The following is an 18,577-nucleotide window of genomic DNA, read 5'->3' as shown; positions in this document are numbered from 1 at the left end:
TTGCAGTGACTGCTTTCATTTTTCCATAACATATGATGCGAAACCAGAAAAAAAAAGCGCAGTGAAGTTGAAAATAAAAGACAATTAAAAAAAATAAATTAAAGGAGTTTGTGTTTACACCGCATGAATGGGAGTAACGCTGTATGAGGGCCGCTGCAGGAGGTGGTCCACCACAATCCACAAGGATACAAATAATCACACAATGTCCAGAAGAAATGGACAAAGGAAAACACATCCACACTGGCCGTGGGCTTAACAGCGTAAAGTTGAAGTTTATTTACTGAAGTTTTTTGTAAGATCTAGGATCCTGGAGGTTTAAGAAAGGAAGCCCAGCGTTCCTGAAACGCATTATCTGTGGATAATTTATAAATAGAATTCAGCTTTACGCTGTTAATCCCATGGCTAGCGTGGAGGTGATTTCCTTTTTTCTTCTGGACATTGTGTGTTTTATTTCATTTGAGAGCTTTTAAAAAAATTAAAACCTTTTAAGAAAAACTAAATGTTCCTTAAAATTGCTGTATTGCCATCCTTTTTTGAGTCATGATCTTTACTTTCTATCGGTACCTTCCTTGCATATGTGCATTTTTTTAATCACTTAACCTCTTAAGGACATATGACGTACCCCTACATCATATGTCCTCACTTGCACTTCAAAGCGGGGCCGCGCGGCGGCCCCGCTTTGAAGTGCCGCGATCCCGGGTGCCGCGAGTAGCCCGGGACCGCTGCTATTAGCTAATTATCTAATCTGAGGCAGCTGTCAAAGTTGACAGCTGCCTCCGATTGCCGGAGGCAACGTTTCCCTGGGGTCTAGTGGGGGAGATCGCTCCTCCGGGACCTTGTCCCGGAGGAGCGATCTCCGTTACTGATGCCGGCCGGGGACGCGTCCAAGATGGCGCCGTCCTCGGCTCGGCACTCGTTCGTTTTCGGCTGCAGCAGCCGAAAGCAAACGAGTGCCGATCTCATGGATCTCTGCAGCATATCTATGCTGCAGAGATCTCAATGAGAGATCCAAGTGTATATACTAGAAGTCCCCCAGGGGGGCTTCTAGTATATGTGTTAAAAAAAAAAAAAAAAGTGTTGTTTATAGTAAAAAGCCCCCTCCCCTAATAAAAGTCTGAATCACCCCCCTTTTCCCAGGTTTTAAATAAAAGTAAACAAATAAATAAATAAATAAATAAACATGTTTGCTATCGCCGTGTGCGTAATCGCCCAAACTATTAATTAATCACATTCCTGATCTCGTACGGTAAACGGCGTCAGCGCAAAAAAATCCCAAAATGCAAAATTGCGCATTTTTGGTCGCATCAAATCCAGAAAAAATTTAATAAAAAGCGATCAAAAAGACGTATATGGGCAATCAAGGTACCAATAGAAAGATCACATCATGGCGCAAAAAATGACACCTCGCACAGCCCCATAGACCAAAGGATAAAAGCGCTATAAGCCTTGGAATGGAGCGATTTTAAGGAACGTATATTGGTTAACAACGGTTTGAGTTTTTTACAGGCCATCAGATACAATATAAGTTATACATGTTATATATCGTTTTAATCGTAACGACTTGAGGAACATGCATAACAAGTCAGTTTTACCCCAGGGCGAATGGCGTAAAAACACATTTCCCCCAAATAAAAGAAATGCTTTTTTTTTTTCAATTTCACCACACTTTGAATTTTTTTCTGGTTTCGCAGTGTACTTTATGCAAAAATTCAGCCTGTAATTGCAAAGTACAATTAGTGACGCAAAAAATAAGGGGTCATGTGGGTTTCTAGGTGGAAAAATGCAAGTGCTATGACTTTTTAAACACAAGGAGGAAAAACCGAAAACGTAAAAACGAAAATGGGCCCCGTCCTTAAAGGGTTAAAGGACAAGTGCCATGAAAAACTTTTTCCCAGTAATTGAAGCACATTACAAAGTTATATAACTGTATAATATGCTTCAATCACCTATCTGCCTCCCTTCCCTGTCTTTTCCCCCCTCCACCCCCCACCAGGAAGCGTCCTAACTCACACAGACCTGATTACTGTCGTCACCGTCACCAAGCTCTTCTCTCAGCTCCTTCTCCTGTTACACTAGCCTCCCCCCTCCCCTGCCTTGTCAGGTGACAGGCTTGCTCAGCTCCCATTGGCTGAACAACTGCAAGCCATCACTTGTCACATCTCACTTGCTTATCTTCCCTTAGACTGACTCCGGCACATAGGCAGCTCCCCCCTCCCCTCATACCCTCTCTCCTGCTGCCATGGACTCAGTGAAGGAGTCATGTCACTAGAGAAGATAAGCTGAGCAAGCAGAGTCACCTGACAAGGAGGGGGAGGGGGAGGCTGGTGTAACAGGACCTAGAGCAGCCCTCCTGCTGATGACTCATCCTCACAAGAAGGAGCTGCCTGGTGACGGTGACAACAGTAATCAGGTCTGTGTGAGTCAGGACACTTCCTGGTGGGGGGTGGAGGGGGTAAAAGACAGGGAAGGGAGGCAGATAGGTGATTGAAGCACATTACACAGTTATATAATGTGCTTCAATTACTGGGAAAAAGTTTTTCATGGCACTTGTCCTTTAAATTACAATTTTTCTGTATTTGGTGCAACAAAAAAATCAGCAATTTTGCACTTTTTAGCGCTTTACCGTGCAAGATCAGGAATGTGATAATTTAATATTTATTTGTTTTTATTTATAAAATGGGAAAAGGGGGTGATTCAAACGTTTTTTTAGGGGAGGGGATTTTTTTTTATTAAAAAAACTTTTATTTTTATTTTTTTACATACAGTAATTTGAAGTCCCCCTGGGGGACTTCTAATACAACTGCACTGATCTCGTATAGAGATCAGTGCAGTATACATATACAGCACTGATTCATGAGATCGGTGCTGTATTGTTCTGGGCTGCTGGAGCCCAGAGCGATGGATCGCTGAGATAAGCATCACTGCAATGCTGAGGCTCAGTCAGGATAGATGAAGGGATCGGCAGTTAGCTGGATTAGATTTTGAACCCGACTTTCTGATAAAAATCATGTAAAATTTGCCATATTATAGGAGGCCCAAAGTAGTGCAGGTTGCATATATAGGCAAAAAGCAATGTAAAACTGGCAAACAGCCTTTATAAATCCAATTTGTTACCAAACTAATGAACTGTAATTCCCCCCCCCCCCCCCCATGCTACTCTACAGAGTCACATTACACATAAACGTAAGATAAATATGTTTAGATGTTATTACCTGGCACATATGGAGGATTATTCAAGGCTTCATTTCTGCAACCATCTACAGATCCATGCACAAAGCTAGCTGGTTCATTCATATCCTAACATACAATAGGAAAAGTCACTTATGGTAATAGCATACTTGTTTGTATAGACTTCTGTCCACAGAAATGTATTGTGGTGTCTATAGTGGCACAAAGATAAATGTAATAATTTGATTTCAAGCACAATGGGATTAATATTTAGAGATTTAAAGCATTACTGTAACTTTAAAGGAAAAAAGAAACTTTTGACATCACAAAAACATGTCAAAGTTTTGATTGCTGAGGGTCTGGGTATTTTGACTCCTATTGATATTTAGATAAAGCCAGGAGAAGTGCATTGCTCAAAACATCTCTCCTAATCTAACTTCTCTCCCTGTATTGTCGCATAAAACAGGCTTTACAGACTCACATTGAAGCAATGTGCTTCTTGCAACTCTATCAATCAATGTGTCTTTGTGTGCGTTTTTTTTTTTTTTTTTGGGGGGGGGGAATCTAACCCCCCCTCCCCCCACACACAATTTTTATTATTAATGGTTTACACCTAGCACACACTGTTACATTTGCTAATGTAACAGACAGTTTATTATTTCTAGTCTTTTTAGCTTAGTTTCCCTTTTCCTAAACAATGTTCTCATGAGAGGTACAGTACATCCTTTTTTACTCCTATAGTACATCAGACTAATTAAAAGACATTATACTGTTATGCGCACATTATGATTTATAACCTAGAATTCTTAGTGTGCTGACTACTTTATTACAGAGACTCAAAAATATACAAATCTATGTGTTGCTCCTGAAATTCCAATTATACAAACTTAAAGTCTACATAAAGTATAACTGCTAATGTCTGAAACATATCTCTGGTCACATATATACCAATGCTGGTGTTTCCTGTTCAAAAAAAGGAAATGTACTTACTATCCAGAGTCCATCAAACCTAATATAATCTCTTCGATATTCTTCAATTTCTCTAAACCACCATTTTGCTGTTCTCTCAAGGAAAAAGTCTGGGAATGCGGTATAAGCTCTGAATAACTGTAAAAATAATAATATATGTTATCTGGTAACATTTTTAAGAATTTTAGTTTATTATGTCTCATTTTTATATTTCTCCTTTACTTTTTGTTGATAAATAAATGAGCATTAAATACTGCAGTTAAAACATCTTATAATGTACATTTTATTTATTTAGAAGTTTGAATGTAGTTCACACACATATATATATTCATTCATGTATTTTGGCCACAGTTTCTGTCAGGATTTGTAGCTAAAATAGGTTGGAACAAACAGAGAGTGGACCAGTAGTGGAGCAGAGAAAACTGCTAAGTGTAAATCTTGGTGGAGATATTTTTTAGGGACTGCCCTAGGCCCCATAGTTGTGGAAGTCTTATTGCTTCAGCATACCTAGACATTTTGGATAAGTGAATGCATCCAACCTTGTGGGAATATTTTGGGTCTAGTCCTTTTCTGTTGCTGCATAAGTGTGTCCCAGTGCACACATCAAGGTCCATAAAAGCATGATTGGGTGAGTGTGGTGTGGAAGAACATGACTGGCTCACACAAAGCTTCATCCTCAACTATATCAAACACCTTAGGGATTGACTAGAACAGAGATTGTAAGCCATACCTCTCGTCCAACATCAGTGTCTAACCTCACAAATGTTATTTAGAACGAACAGGCAAAAATTCTCATAGACACCTCCAAATCATGTGAAAACTTTTTTTTTGTAAAAGAGTGGGAGCTTCTTGCAAACATTAGATTAACTCATTTTTAAATGCCTATGAATTGAGAATGTCCTAGAAGCTTGTGTAGGTTTGGGTGCCACAATATATGTATATATAGTTTTTATGTATATATATATATATATATATATATATATATATATATATATATATTACATAAAAACTGTCTAACAGCTGGACTGGTTTTCCCATAGCAAGCAATCACAGGGCTTATTACGACATGAAAGCTGAGCTCTTATTGGTTACTGTGGGAAAGCCAGACAGTTTGGTCAGTTTTTATTCCTACAGCCTTTTTAAATTGTTATGCACCCATGTTGTGCCATGTCAGCTATACTCTATAAATCTTAATATTTCTTTACTTATATAAAGCATTACCTTAACTTGTGTATCCCAATCCAGAGTATTATCCACAACAACATCAGGCAGGTCTGGCCAGACCTAATAGGAAAAGAATATATTATTTACAACTACACAGAAGTAAACATTTATCAGTAAAAATATGTAATAAATGTTAGGTTGCAGAACATTCCTATAGATCATTAAATCTAACAAATCCTAGCTAAGGCCTAAATCCACTGGTCCTCCTCAGCTACCCTTTAAACTTGTTAGCGCTAAGGAAGGGTTCTATGGAACGATGCACAGTCATTCCATGAAATAAACATGGAAGTGTTCTTAAGGGTGGTATTAAACTAGAAGATTTTTCCATGATTAACGATAAAAGATCACCCTATTACACAGGATAAAGATCGTTACGGTCATTCCTGTGCTCGTCCTTTCCTGGCTGATAGACCAGGGAACTACTGAACGACATGTTATTACACCGATGTTCAAACGATTTGTGAATGATCAACAATGAAAATAGGTCCAGTTTCTAACAAACGATCAATGATATCTCATTGGTCATTTAATTCTTGCCTGCTATTACACAACTATTATCGTTGAAATCTGAACAATCTAACGATTTTTCGAACAATAATTATCTGGTGTGATACCACCCTAAGGCAAAGGGTGGCAGGGTCTAGGGTTTCAGCTACTTTACATCTCACTGTTCTGTATGCATAGTGTGTGTTAGTGATAGTTAGTGACCTAATTTAATGACACTTACCTTTCCCCAAACTATATCATTAGAATTTGGAAATTTGATAAACACATCATCTTGCATTCCTCTGGTGAAAGCCGGATAAGGTTTGGTTTCATTTCCAGCAATGGCAGGATCCTAAGCACACAAGAAAGTATTCCAGCTTACGTCAAGCAATGAAGTTGTATAAAAATTGAAAATAATATACACTATGGACACTAGGGAGTGTTTCAATGATCTGTAGTTTAAAATCCAACACTGAAGGTTTAATATGTGCCCAAGTTATTCTCCATGCGTCATCTCTTCATAAATAACTCACCAGGAGTATAATGAATTTCATTCCTTCTCCTCTAATTTTGTCAACCAGAGCTGGTAGCCCTTGAAAGGTTTCACCTAGGGTAAAGTCCATCTGTCTTTCCATGTAGTCAATATCAGCATATTGTACGTCCTGTATGGTTAAATAACAGTTTTTCACATTTATATTCAATATATCAATAAATAGTCAAGCAAGTATAATAGAAGAAAGCTGAAAGCACTCACCGCTCTGATGCAAGGTGTCTTTATTTCATGGTGGATTAAAACATGGACATAAGTCCTGCAGGACGGCAGATGCTAACTCCTACACAAACAACTTTCTCATGACGGCCATTTCGCGCGCATGCGCGCTTCGTCAGAAATGCACCCCGACGCGAGGAGTTGCTACAAGTCCTAGACCAACGATCTAAGGTCCAGATCTTGTCCGGAGTAGTGCCGGTGACTTTCCTAACATTCGCCATCAATAAATAGTCTGATACTCTAAGGTGACTTTACTTTACACCCCTTTTGTTCTTTCATTAAGGTGGTGTTCCTACTACAGGATTTTAGTGCAAAATGACGGCTGTCTATTGATAATGATGGATGCAAGTAATGACCATGATCATTATTTGTTGCTGTCATTATGGAAAGGAGACTACCCTTTGCCTTTAAATGACAGTAGCCTATTACCTATTTTTATTTATGTTAGTGGAAAGAATTCTATTTATTTATTTTAACTAATGGTAGTTTTACTTTTTAAGTTTCATAATAAGTTTAAGTTTAATATATAGGATTGCACATTTGAAACTTTTGAAGTGACTTGTCATTTTTTGAAATGCCATTTATTGCCAAAATTATGTAACTTACATAGGGAATCTGAGCACGCTTCATACTCTCATATAGGTCAGAAATTTCTGTGTCATTTTCGTATCCATAGCGACATAACTGAAATCCAAGTGACCAATAGGCTGGCATAACAGGACGTCCAATAAGCTAAAATAAATAAATTAAAAAAAAAATGTATATATATATATATATATATATATATATATATATATATATATATTTGCGATGCCAAAAGTTACATAAATCTTATCAGGAAAGACTTAAAGTGAATATGTCTGCTCCAATTTATCTTCTAAACTGTTAGCTGTTCAATGAGGTCAATAAGGCAAATTGTACCTTTCTTATACCAGTCTGTGCTTCCAGACCATAGAAAATGATTATATTGTCAAAGAGGCTTTTCTAAGCTCCTGATCTGATGCAGTCTGGAATACCTCCTACGAGTCTGTTTGGGACTTTAAATTAAGCAGATAGGAAGAGAAGAAAGAGCGAGGATGTGTCTCAGCAGATGACTACTTTGGGAAAACCTTTTTGAAAGTGATTTTCTAAGTTTTTTAAGCACAGGCAGATATATAAAAGGTAAAATGTGTATTTTTGTCCTGACAGCTATATAAAAGTGTCAACACTTTGGAATGTGAACAGTGGCCGGTAGATTCAGTCTGGAGGAAAGACAGGAAACAAAGGACATAATTGAAACCTTTAACTATATTAAAATTATGTTAAAGGAGAGGTCTGACAAAATGAATAATGACAATGCAGGCAGGGGGTGAGGGTAACACAATAAAGAACCTATAATTACCAGTTATTTTCTATCCTTTTCTTGGTACATCAGTGACAGCAGCGGTGTCCTGCCCCAGTCAATGACTGGCTGAGCGGGCATTCAGCCGGGTTGGGATGTAGCAGGGGAAGAGGTGAAGAATTGTATTACGGTCCAGGAGTGGGACCTGGCTTTTTGGGGGCACAGGAACTGGTAATGATAGGTTCTTTATTTTGTTCCCCCACCCCCTGCCCGTACAGAACATTTTTTTTTATTTCCCCAGACTTCGCTTTTAAAGGTTATATTATATTAAATATTATAAAAGGTTCAGAAGGAGGCATGTTTATTTTTTTTCTCACAAAAACTGAACACAAGAATAGCACACTCTGTGGTTAGAAAGGTCCAAAGAAAATATCTTAAAAAAAAAAAAAAAAAAACTTCAAAGTAAGTGAATTTGAATCTGCTTGGAGTAAACATAAATCTATACTAAGATTTCAAAAAACAAACTATACAAGGGCACATAAGATGGAGCAGGTGGTCTTTTTCTGCAGAAAGTATGTCTCTATGGAAGTCACAACAGATTATATCTTACTGCTGTGTATTGCTTCACAACCGTCTCTGGCTCAGGACCCATCACTACATAAAAGTCCAGAATTCCTCCCAAAGTTCGGAATGTTAATGCTGGGGTTTCTTGTAAAGCGACCTCTGAAAATACAGTATTACAAATCATAAAAGTGTGAGTAAAGCTATTAAAAATAACAACACCATGTCAACATATTTCTTTTTTTACATCATTTAAAGAATTATAACTTTTTTTCTTCTTCTACTGCCATAGCTGTATAATGCTTGTCTTTTTGTGGGATGGCTTGTATATTTAATGAGATTATTTGGCTTGTATATAATGTTGGTTGGTATAACGACAATACCAAATGTGTTTATTTCTTTCAATTTTACTACTTTTGCACTTTATCTTTCTGCATATGTATAGTACCTTTTATTGACATAGCAATATAGATGTATGTGGGTTTGTATTTTTGGGGAAAAGTTATGGTTTACCAATGTGATCTCTTCTCTTTCCAATAACCAAAAACGCCTCTTTAAAACCCTTAATTATCTCCTTAAACGCAAAGTTTAGACACCGATCACTAACCTCTGTGCTGAAGACCTAGCCTAACCTACAAAATAGATACCATCCATCAGGAGATCGTCTCCCAGTCCCCAAATAATGTTGATCCTATCCCCTCTCACTGTTCCCTCTCATCCCTCTCAGCCTTTTAACCAGTAACAGAGGAGGAAGTCTCCAGACTCTTTTCCTCCTCTCACCCCACCACCTGCCCTAGTGACCCTATTCCCTCACACCTTGTCCAGTCTCTCTCTACTGCTCTCACTACTTACCTGACGAAAATCTTCAACCTCTCCCTTTCCTCTGGCATCTTTCCCTCAACCTGCAAACACTCTGTCATTACTCCATTATTAAAAAAAACCCTCTCTAGACCCCTCCTCTATGGCCAACTACCGACCTTTCTCTAATCTCCCTTTTAACTCTAAACTCTTGGAATATCTCTATTCCCACCTAACCCGCTACCTCTCTGAAGACTCTCTTCTTGACCCCCTTCAGTCTGATTTCTGCCCTCTCCATTCTACAGAAACTGCCCTTACTAAAGTTTCTAATTATCTCCTCACTGCCAAATCTAAAGGCGACCACTCTCTGTTCATTCTCCTGCATCTCTAAAGCTATGTCCTACCTATTTCAAAAACTCAATCTTGCTAAGATTGAGCTGCTTGTATTCCCTCCCTCTGCTAACCGCCCTCCACCTGACATCTCCATTTCTGTATGTGATGCAACCATAACCCCTAGACAACAAGCCAACTGCCTTGGGGTTATGTTTCACTCTGATCTGTCCTTCCCCATATTCAATCCCTTTCACGTTCCTGTCACCTGCATTTAAAAACCATCTCTAAAATCTGTCTCCTCCTTACTGTTGAATCTACTAAAACTCTGATTGCCGCTCTGATTCATTCCCGTCTAGACTATTGCAATTCCCTACTAATCAGCCTTCCTTTCTCTAAACTCTCCCCCCTTCAGTCAATTCTTAATGCAGCGGCCATGCTCATCTCTCTGTCCAACCGCTCCCCCCATACAAGTCACTACATTGGCTGCCTATTAAACACAGGATACAATACAAACTCCTCCTTCTCACCCATAAAGCTCTCCACAGCGCTAAACCTCCCTACATCTCCTCCCTCATCTCTGTCTATCATCCTACCTTATGCTCCTCTAACGATCTATCATAATCATACCATAAGTAGGAGCATACCTTTTAAAATATTTAATATGAATACCATTACTGGAAAGAGTTTATAAGGTTTATAGGTTTCATATTTAGACAACTGTAAAGGCCCCTCTTGGCCACTTGGCACTGCACCCAATACATTACTGATTAATACAGGGTGATTACCTACATGGATTTCCTATAATTTGGAGCTTACTAACTGGGGGAATTACTATTTACTTGGGCGAGGTGCTGACTACCAAGGAAACTAGCTACAGGGTGAATGGATACATGGGCGATACTACCTACTGGAAGATTAACTACTGGGGAGAGAAACTACCTGTGAGGAAAAAAAAGAGAAGTGAGCGACTTTGATCACAGAAGATGTCACCTGTGAGTCACTGGATATAAGTTTACTGTCATCATTTGTATGGTCGGCAGAACCTATGTAGAAATGATATTTACTCATACATAGTCAAATTAGTGTTAGTATATTAGAGGAATTATGGTGTATCATGTATTGTCTACTTTATACTGGTATAAAATCCCCTTGCAAACTGGTCTCCGGCACACAAAAGGTCGAGGACCTCTGATTTGTGGATCCTGGGCTCTCATTACACTGAATTTTCTTATATTTAAAGCTGCTAACATGCAGAAGTAACAACTGCTGTGTATTGTTTTAACCTTACAATGAAAAGCAATCTCAGTGAAGCTAAATATTGAAAAAACTTTGAAAGGAGGTTTGTAAATGTTCATACATGTTCACTTTGCTTAGAACAGTCCTCTTTTTTTGATGACAAATAGAGAAAAAATGTTTGACATAATGCATGAAAAAACACTTTACCCATAGCATTGCTGTTAAGCAAAAGGACTCCATGAGCATTGCCATCGTTATCCAATCCCATGTAAAATGGATGAACTCCATATGCATTAACATGGTACTAAAAGAATAAAACAAATATTGTTAGATTGAAATGTTACTGCAAATAGAACTAAATAGATATCAGTATACTGTATACTGCATAGCAACGGACGCTGTTAAACTGCTGGCCACTGGGCTGCATTAAGTAGATTTCTGCAGCCGATACCTCTGTATCGGGTGCAGTGACGTTCTTTCTTTACAATTGACTTGCGGGCACTGTTGGTGTGCCTGCAAATCAATTAACCATTCACTTCAATGTAAAGTACAGCCGCCGGCTGACTTTACATTGTCTGAAAAGCTATTGTTTCCAGACGCTGTTCAGTGGAGAGCATCCTGAAATAATAGACTTGTACATTATTTTAACACCAGTTCTAAAGAATGGGTGTTAAAATAATGATGTGTGCATACAGCAACGGATGCTGATTCCTTTGCAATCAGCGTCCGTTCTTTACTCAAAAAAAAAAAACGTGTGAACATTTTTTCCCAGATTTCCTAGGGCTGCATCCAACTACTTCAGCCACTGGTATTAAAATAGTGAATGATCAGACTTGATCATGCTCAAGTCACACTCATCTCTACATCTAAACCATGAACCTTTTATACCAAAGTCTTGTCTTTTTGTGGGGCAAAAATGAAAACATTTTAAATTTCTGAGCAAAATGAATCTAGAGCCAAATATATATATATATATATTATTTTTTTTTTTACAACAGTAAACTTGTATACAAGCCTTGATAAATTTACCCCAAAATGTTAATGTTCATATGATCCACTTAATAAAAAGAAATTATGTAAGAGCACTCAAAAAATACATATGTACAAACTACTTACTCCAGGAGGTTGGTCTTTAGCAAATAGACCTATAACTTTTCTATTCATTTCATGGCGGTAGTATAAATGTTCAGTTTCTCCTAATCCAAAAACGTAACTAGATGGAAGTTTGGTGGAAATCTGAAGAAACATATCTTCAAACGTCATTCCAGGGACTTTAGAATCCCATCTGGAAAACAGGCAAATTTGGTAAAAATTATACATGTAAGTTACTAATATAATGCTCAATCAACATAAACATCTTTAGGCTATGTTCATACAATGGAACGGAAATCGTAAAATGGTCTCGGAAATGATCATCCCGGTTGATACTGCAGTCACTGGTCACTGGAGCCGCTTGCTCCATAGTGTGCACTGACAGGGTTTTCAGTTGTATGGGACGCCGCTAGGGATCCCGGCCTAAGCGTATACCATGGGTATACGCTCTGGCCGGGATCCCATAGACAGCAAGGCATTGTATATTTTCGTAATAATCATGGCCGATGTTGCAATGTGCAATGTGCAATGACGGCCGTAGTTTAATGAAAATATACGTAGTGTGAACATAGCCCTAAAGGGTACTTGTCACAAACCTCCCCACTTCCAGTCAGCATGTGGTCACAGCAGATGTCTAAAGATAAAGTCACTCTGCATACGTGGGACGTATAGGCTACAGTATGTATACACACATCTTTTTTTGGCCTTTTGGAATGGCAATCATTTTGAGGCCAAATAACAGGTGTTATTTCATAATGACGGCCATGAATGTACAAATAACGAGCTGTTATTATAAAATAATGGATGTTATTTAGCCTTAAAATGATGGTCTCTCTAAAAGACGACCGACAAACGGCCAAAAAAACCGGTGTGTGAAAATATCACATGGAACATGATGTTTCAGTATCAGCTGCAACTGCACACTCATTAGGAGTTAAGAGCTTTGTGACAGATAGCCTTTAAAATAATTGCATCTGCATGAAAACAACATATAAATAAATAAATACAAATAATAAAATTAAAATAAAAATTTTAAAAAAGAGGAAAAATTTAACCGATGTTCAGTGGCAATGGATACGGCATACAGCACTTGTATAATTTTGACATGAATTTTAGCCAAATGATCCAAAGTAATGAAAAGTTTTGATGTAAAAGACATCAATTGGCTAAGTTCCCACTTCGGGAATATAGCGGGGAATAGTAGTCGTCTCATGATCATTATTTGCGGTAGTGATTATAATGAGACAGCCACCTTTCCCCACCATATTCCCAAAGTTGGAACAAAGTCATAAACTGTATTCGTTGTATAACATAGATGAATTATAAGACTATTGTAAACTTGGCATCCATATTTTAAACAGATTATCAGAAGAAAAAATAAAAAGTAACTTCTCACTGCCATTATTTTATGCAACAGATGTAATTGTTGTTTTATATGTATGATTCATCTGTTCAGACTCTGCTAAAAGGACTATTTCTTAAAGTATATCAGCTGTACACATTTCTATCAACATCACTAATCCAAGTGTCTCAAACATTCGCGACTCAAAGGACAGATGATACAAGCAATAATCCCCCCGGACGGAAGTCTAATTTCTTTTTGTTGTGAATTTGATTAGAAGAGAGCCTGACATTTTACAGAGGAATCAATTGCTTTCAAAGCACAAATCAGTTTCTGGGGAAGTGCTTGAAGATATTCCCCCTGACTCACTAATGGTCCCTGAAAATAACAGACCTCTCCAAAAAAAAGTAGTTGCTTAATTCGTTTACTTATCAAACCACTCATCACAGGAAGACTCCACATACTTCTATACTATACTAAGAGACATAACAAATGGTAATTTAAAAAAATAAGTACAGTAAATAAGTAAAACTAACACACAACATACACTTTCAGGCCATGTTCACACACTGGCTATTCCGTGACCCCGGGAAAACGGCAAATGTAGGCCCTGTTTTGATTTTTACAAAACTGCCAACTCACTGCAAACCACCAAACTGCCGGGGAAAAATATTGCATACATGTTAGCTTTTAGCTAACATCCGGCCACCATGCCACATGAAACAATTTTGGAGGTTTTAGTGGTATTTATTCAGTCCAGCCTTACATAAGAGCCAGGTTATACGTTTTCAAAGTACACTCATTGGAAACAAAAGTATAGTATATTTCCTCTTAGTAACATAGTTAACAAGGTTGAAAGAAGACAAGAGTCCATCAGGTTCAACCTAAAGAAACCCTACAGTTTTGATCCAGAGGAAGGCAAAACCCCCTATGAGGCAGATGACAAGTGCCCCATCACAGGGAGAAAATTCCTTCCCGACTTCAATGGCAATCAGAATAATCCCTGGATCACCAGAAATCTAGTGCCAATAACCTGTAATATAATATTTTTTTATGAAAAACATCAAGGCCTCCCTTGAACTTATTTAATGAATCGGCCATGATAACATCATGTGGCAGAGAGTTCCACAGTCTCACTGCTCTTACAGAAACAAATCTGCGTCTCTGCTGATGGTGAAACCTTCTTTCTTCTAGAAATTGAGGATGCGCCTAGTTATGGTCACAGACCTAGGTGTAAAAAGATCACTACAAAGATCTCTGTACTGTCCATTCATATATTTGTACATTGTGATCAGATCGCCCCTAATACGTCTCATGACAGATTTTCTATTAAATGACCATTTATATAAATATATAAAGATCACATAAGATTATGTTTTTATAGCTTATTGCTGGAATATGTTACAAATAATGGGGGGGTCCCTAACACCCAGACATAAAAAAGGCACATTAACCCCTATGCCAATGATGATCATTGGCATAGCAAACGCATGATATTGAAATACCATCAAAGTCTTAGCCACTGTACAGTACTGTATGCAGAAAAAAAAAATAAGTGCCCTTTTTGGGGGAATGTATAAAGGCTTAGAGGGTGATATGGAAAGAATTGATGTTTTGTGGTATGTATGCCAAGTATTGACAGCCTGAAGTCTGTCATCACGTTTACCATCGATATACATACATGTGAAATAATGCAATGTAATGCAATGAGTGTATGGTTACTTCAGTGTCAGGAGACGTATCAGTATCTGTATGAGTTTATGTATGTATATCGATGGTAAATGTGATGATAGACTCCAGGGTGTTAGGATTCCACTCCAGCCATTATACCATACCTGACACTGTGTATAACTCCCCCTTGACACTTAATTGGTGTTGGTGTATTCCCCACACGTATTTATTTCTGTGTATCACTGTGGTTATGTATACTTGACAAAGACCCTGGATGGGGTTTAAACGCTGTATCTTTGTGAGCGGACTCCCATAATAAAGCTTTGAAGATTTCGTGTGGATGCTGTTGGATCTCTTCTATACAAGGTTGCCTATACCCACTTGAAGGATTGTGGGTTCACTAGCGTGTATCCCACCTAAAGAACGCGATTGGGTCTATTAGTGCTGCTGCCTCTACACCTCACTTCTTGATGTATTGACAGCCATCAATCTCTGCACTCTTAAACAGAGCTTGGCATGTTATAATGAAGAGATGTATTGCCATGACAAAGTTGGTGGGCACTGCATCTATATATTGTGTTATGCTTAATGCAGTGGGTGATTTGCATTATACAGGGAGTCCAAGAATGCTAAAATATTATATAGTATTGTATTATATTGTATTGAATATAGGGCTTGAGGAAGAAGTGCATAACATGGTGCATATGTTTTAGCTCTGGGGCTCATTAAATACTGAGCTTGGGTCTACTTCCCTAAGCATAAGCATAAACTTATTTTTATTTGTTAATATCAAATACTACCAAATGATCGTAACTAGGACTATTTTCTACAGATATTTTTTACTTATTTCACTATTCAGAATTACAAATATCTGGTTTATTCTATAAAGGGTTATATGCTTTAATAGCTTAAAAGAAAAATAGTTCCAATAAAAAAAAAATAAGCTTATATTTTTATGTATTTATTTTGCTAATAGTCTTTCATTTTAGTCAATTTCCACCATTAGAGACCCTGTCAGTTTTGATTAAAGTGGTGACAGGGAACAGGGATCACAATGACATTTCCATTCTCTGCCACTGCTCAGCTAAATATGAAGCAAGAGTAATAATAAGTAAGATGTCAGTGTGCTTCTCTCTAGTCTCAAAAAAGAGGAGCTGTTGTAACTTTTCAGGATTGTAGCTAAGCAACTGGACAGTTTTAGGGCTTATTCACACAAGTGTATTATGGATCTATAATCATTCCGTTTAAAAAAAAAAAAAAAAAACTTCTTTCTTTTATTTCAGCACACAGAATCTTCCAAACTTTTAAGATCATAAACGTCAATGGCTAAATGGTGTTAAGTGTATGTTCTGTGTTTGTATAGATCACCTGTCATCATGTCTGTTATGCAATATTACAAAAACGGGGGAAAAAAAGAAAAAGAATTATGCTTAGCAAATAGACAACTCGCCATACTTGTGTGAACATATAGAAGCTAAATGGTAAGGTAAATCATAAGGGGATGTGACATCATAAGATTACCTATTGTATAAATAAAGTTTTTGTGTTCTGTATGTTATGTACAGAATCTTTGGTGATTTCTTTGGTGATTTGTTTTCTGTCTTCTACTAAGTTTAAAGGAGGATTAACATCTTACCTTGTTATCATTATACAGTACACAGGACAGAAGACAACAAGCTGATCACTGATAGTCCGACCGCTGGGACCCTCACCATTTCTGAGAACAGGGATTTAATTGCTCTTGCAATAAATGAGGTGCTCAGTGTGGCCTGTGCTATACTAATTTCCCATAGCAGTGTTAAACGCTTTAAAGTTCAGTGCGCTGAAGCATTCCATGGCCCCAAAGACAATGTATGGAATGCAGGCTGTGGTGGCTGCACAGGCCTGATGAGTGCCTCATTCATTAAGATTGCACCCTGTGGATTGAGATTGGGGGTCCCGGAGGTCAGTGTAAAGTATCTCTAAATGCTGCTAATTGAAAAGAGCTAATTATTGTTGCCCCCATAGAAATGTACGCACACATTGAATAAAATTGAAAAGAGAAAATAGAAACACATTAGAAAAATAGATCACTTACACCACAGCATTATTACTTTTCCGAATGATTCGAAGTCCAAAAGGCCTGGTCTGAGGAACATCAACTTCATAAAGACGTTCATTGCTTGTACTACTTGGCTGGCTTGGCTTATTCAGAGGTATTGGAACTTCATATCTTTTGTTGTTGGGATCATAGATCTATGAAGAGGAAACATTGTCAGAAAAGTCACTTTTGCCATCTCCAACCAAAGAACCATTTCCTTTTTTGTTTGTCCATTGGACTACATGGTTTTGGACTACATAAGACCTCCTGTTTTGAGGATGTCTTACTGTCCTGTTTACTATACCTTCTACTAATAGCACTGTAACTCTAGTTTTTGGTTTACAAAGCTATAAGCATTTTTTTGTAAGACTGTGTACTTTACATTTTTACAATGGGGTATAAATGGCTTCATGGGCTTTAGGGGGAGGCTGAATGAAAGAAAATAGCTACTGATTGACTGAGTAGACCTGCAACATCTTAATCCCCAAAACAAAGGTTTATGACACCAGCAGCAGTACAGGAGCCATGGAGGTGAGTATAGTGTATTAAGTTTAAAAAAATGCAGGCTGATAATATGTTACTATGAAAACAAAAATAAAGAATTATTTTAAAGGCTAACATTTCAGAAGTAGAGGTGAGTGAACCTCAAGCACGCTGAGGTTTAGGCTCTTAGCATTTCCAGGGGCTGAAGCAGCCCTAGGGAGTCCTGAAAAACACAGATACAGCCTTTGTACTTACTGCATATGACCAACTACAATGAAACCTCATTGTATTTCCACCCTAAGGGCTCATTCACAGTGGTAGAATTTTAAGTTGAGCTTGCTCAGCGGCCGCTTGAAATTCAGCCTGTCCCATTAATTAAATAGAATGTCTCATAGGCCTCCGCTCTCCTCCAAAAGAATTGACATGTCAATTCTTTAGGCGGAGAGTAGAGGCATGCGAAAAAATTTCAAGTGGAGTCCGCGAAGGGCTCTGCTTGAGATTCTGCTACTTTTACTTTTAGTGTGAAAGGGCCCTAAGTTCTCATTCTTACATAACTAGGAACATACACGGCCGAAACCATTCCCCTATGAAATCACCCTTAGCCACACAATGTAATTGTCAACATTACACTCCTGTTAGTGAACGCATGAGAGAGTGATTTAGGCTACATCCTTTTCTTGGCATATGAGAATGAAGTCTCTGGTTATGTTCCCACAAAGTCTTTTTAGGCAAAATATTGGCCATTGTTTGTTAATGATCATGATTAGAGATGAGCGAACCTCGACCATGCTCGAGTCTATCCGAACCCGAGCATTCGGCATAGCAGGGGCTGCTGAACTTGGATAAAGCCCTAAGGCTATGTGGAAAACATATCCATGTATTAATGTTTTCCACACAGCTTAAAAGCTTTATCTAACTTCAGCAGCCCCCGCTATGCCGAATGCTCGGGTTCGGATAGACTCGAGCATGCTCGAAGTTCGCTCATCTCTAATCATGATCATTATTAGCGGCCATTATTGTAAAATAATGGCCTTTATTTTAAAA

The 18,577-nt window shown here is 38.1% G+C and overlaps 1 protein-coding gene across 1 annotated transcript in view; it reads right to left on the bottom strand.

The window, feature by feature from the left end:
- The window catches only part of SI (sucrase-isomaltase), a 150,212-nt gene that overhangs the window by 66,539 nt on the left and 65,096 nt on the right, over positions 1–18,577 (bottom strand). The window contains exons 27-36 of the mRNA XM_069975257.1: positions 17,048–17,205; positions 11,982–12,150; positions 11,073–11,169; positions 8,548–8,660; positions 7,223–7,348; positions 6,381–6,509; positions 6,089–6,199; positions 5,359–5,421; positions 4,159–4,275; positions 3,213–3,297 (exon numbers count right to left, since the gene is read on the bottom strand). Of these exons, the coding sequence (XP_069831358.1) occupies positions 3,213–3,297; positions 4,159–4,275; positions 5,359–5,421; positions 6,089–6,199; positions 6,381–6,509; positions 7,223–7,348; positions 8,548–8,660; positions 11,073–11,169; positions 11,982–12,150; positions 17,048–17,205 (1,168 nt within the window). The remainder of the gene's footprint in view (positions 1–3,212; positions 3,298–4,158; positions 4,276–5,358; positions 5,422–6,088; positions 6,200–6,380; positions 6,510–7,222; positions 7,349–8,547; positions 8,661–11,072; positions 11,170–11,981; positions 12,151–17,047; positions 17,206–18,577) is intronic.

The sequence above is a fragment of the Dendropsophus ebraccatus genome, chromosome 6 (assembly GCF_027789765.1).
Source record: "Dendropsophus ebraccatus isolate aDenEbr1 chromosome 6, aDenEbr1.pat, whole genome shotgun sequence".
In the NCBI taxonomy this organism is placed as follows: Eukaryota; Metazoa; Chordata; class Amphibia; order Anura; family Hylidae; genus Dendropsophus; species Dendropsophus ebraccatus.
This window is presented reverse-complemented; position numbering and strand designations above follow the sequence as displayed.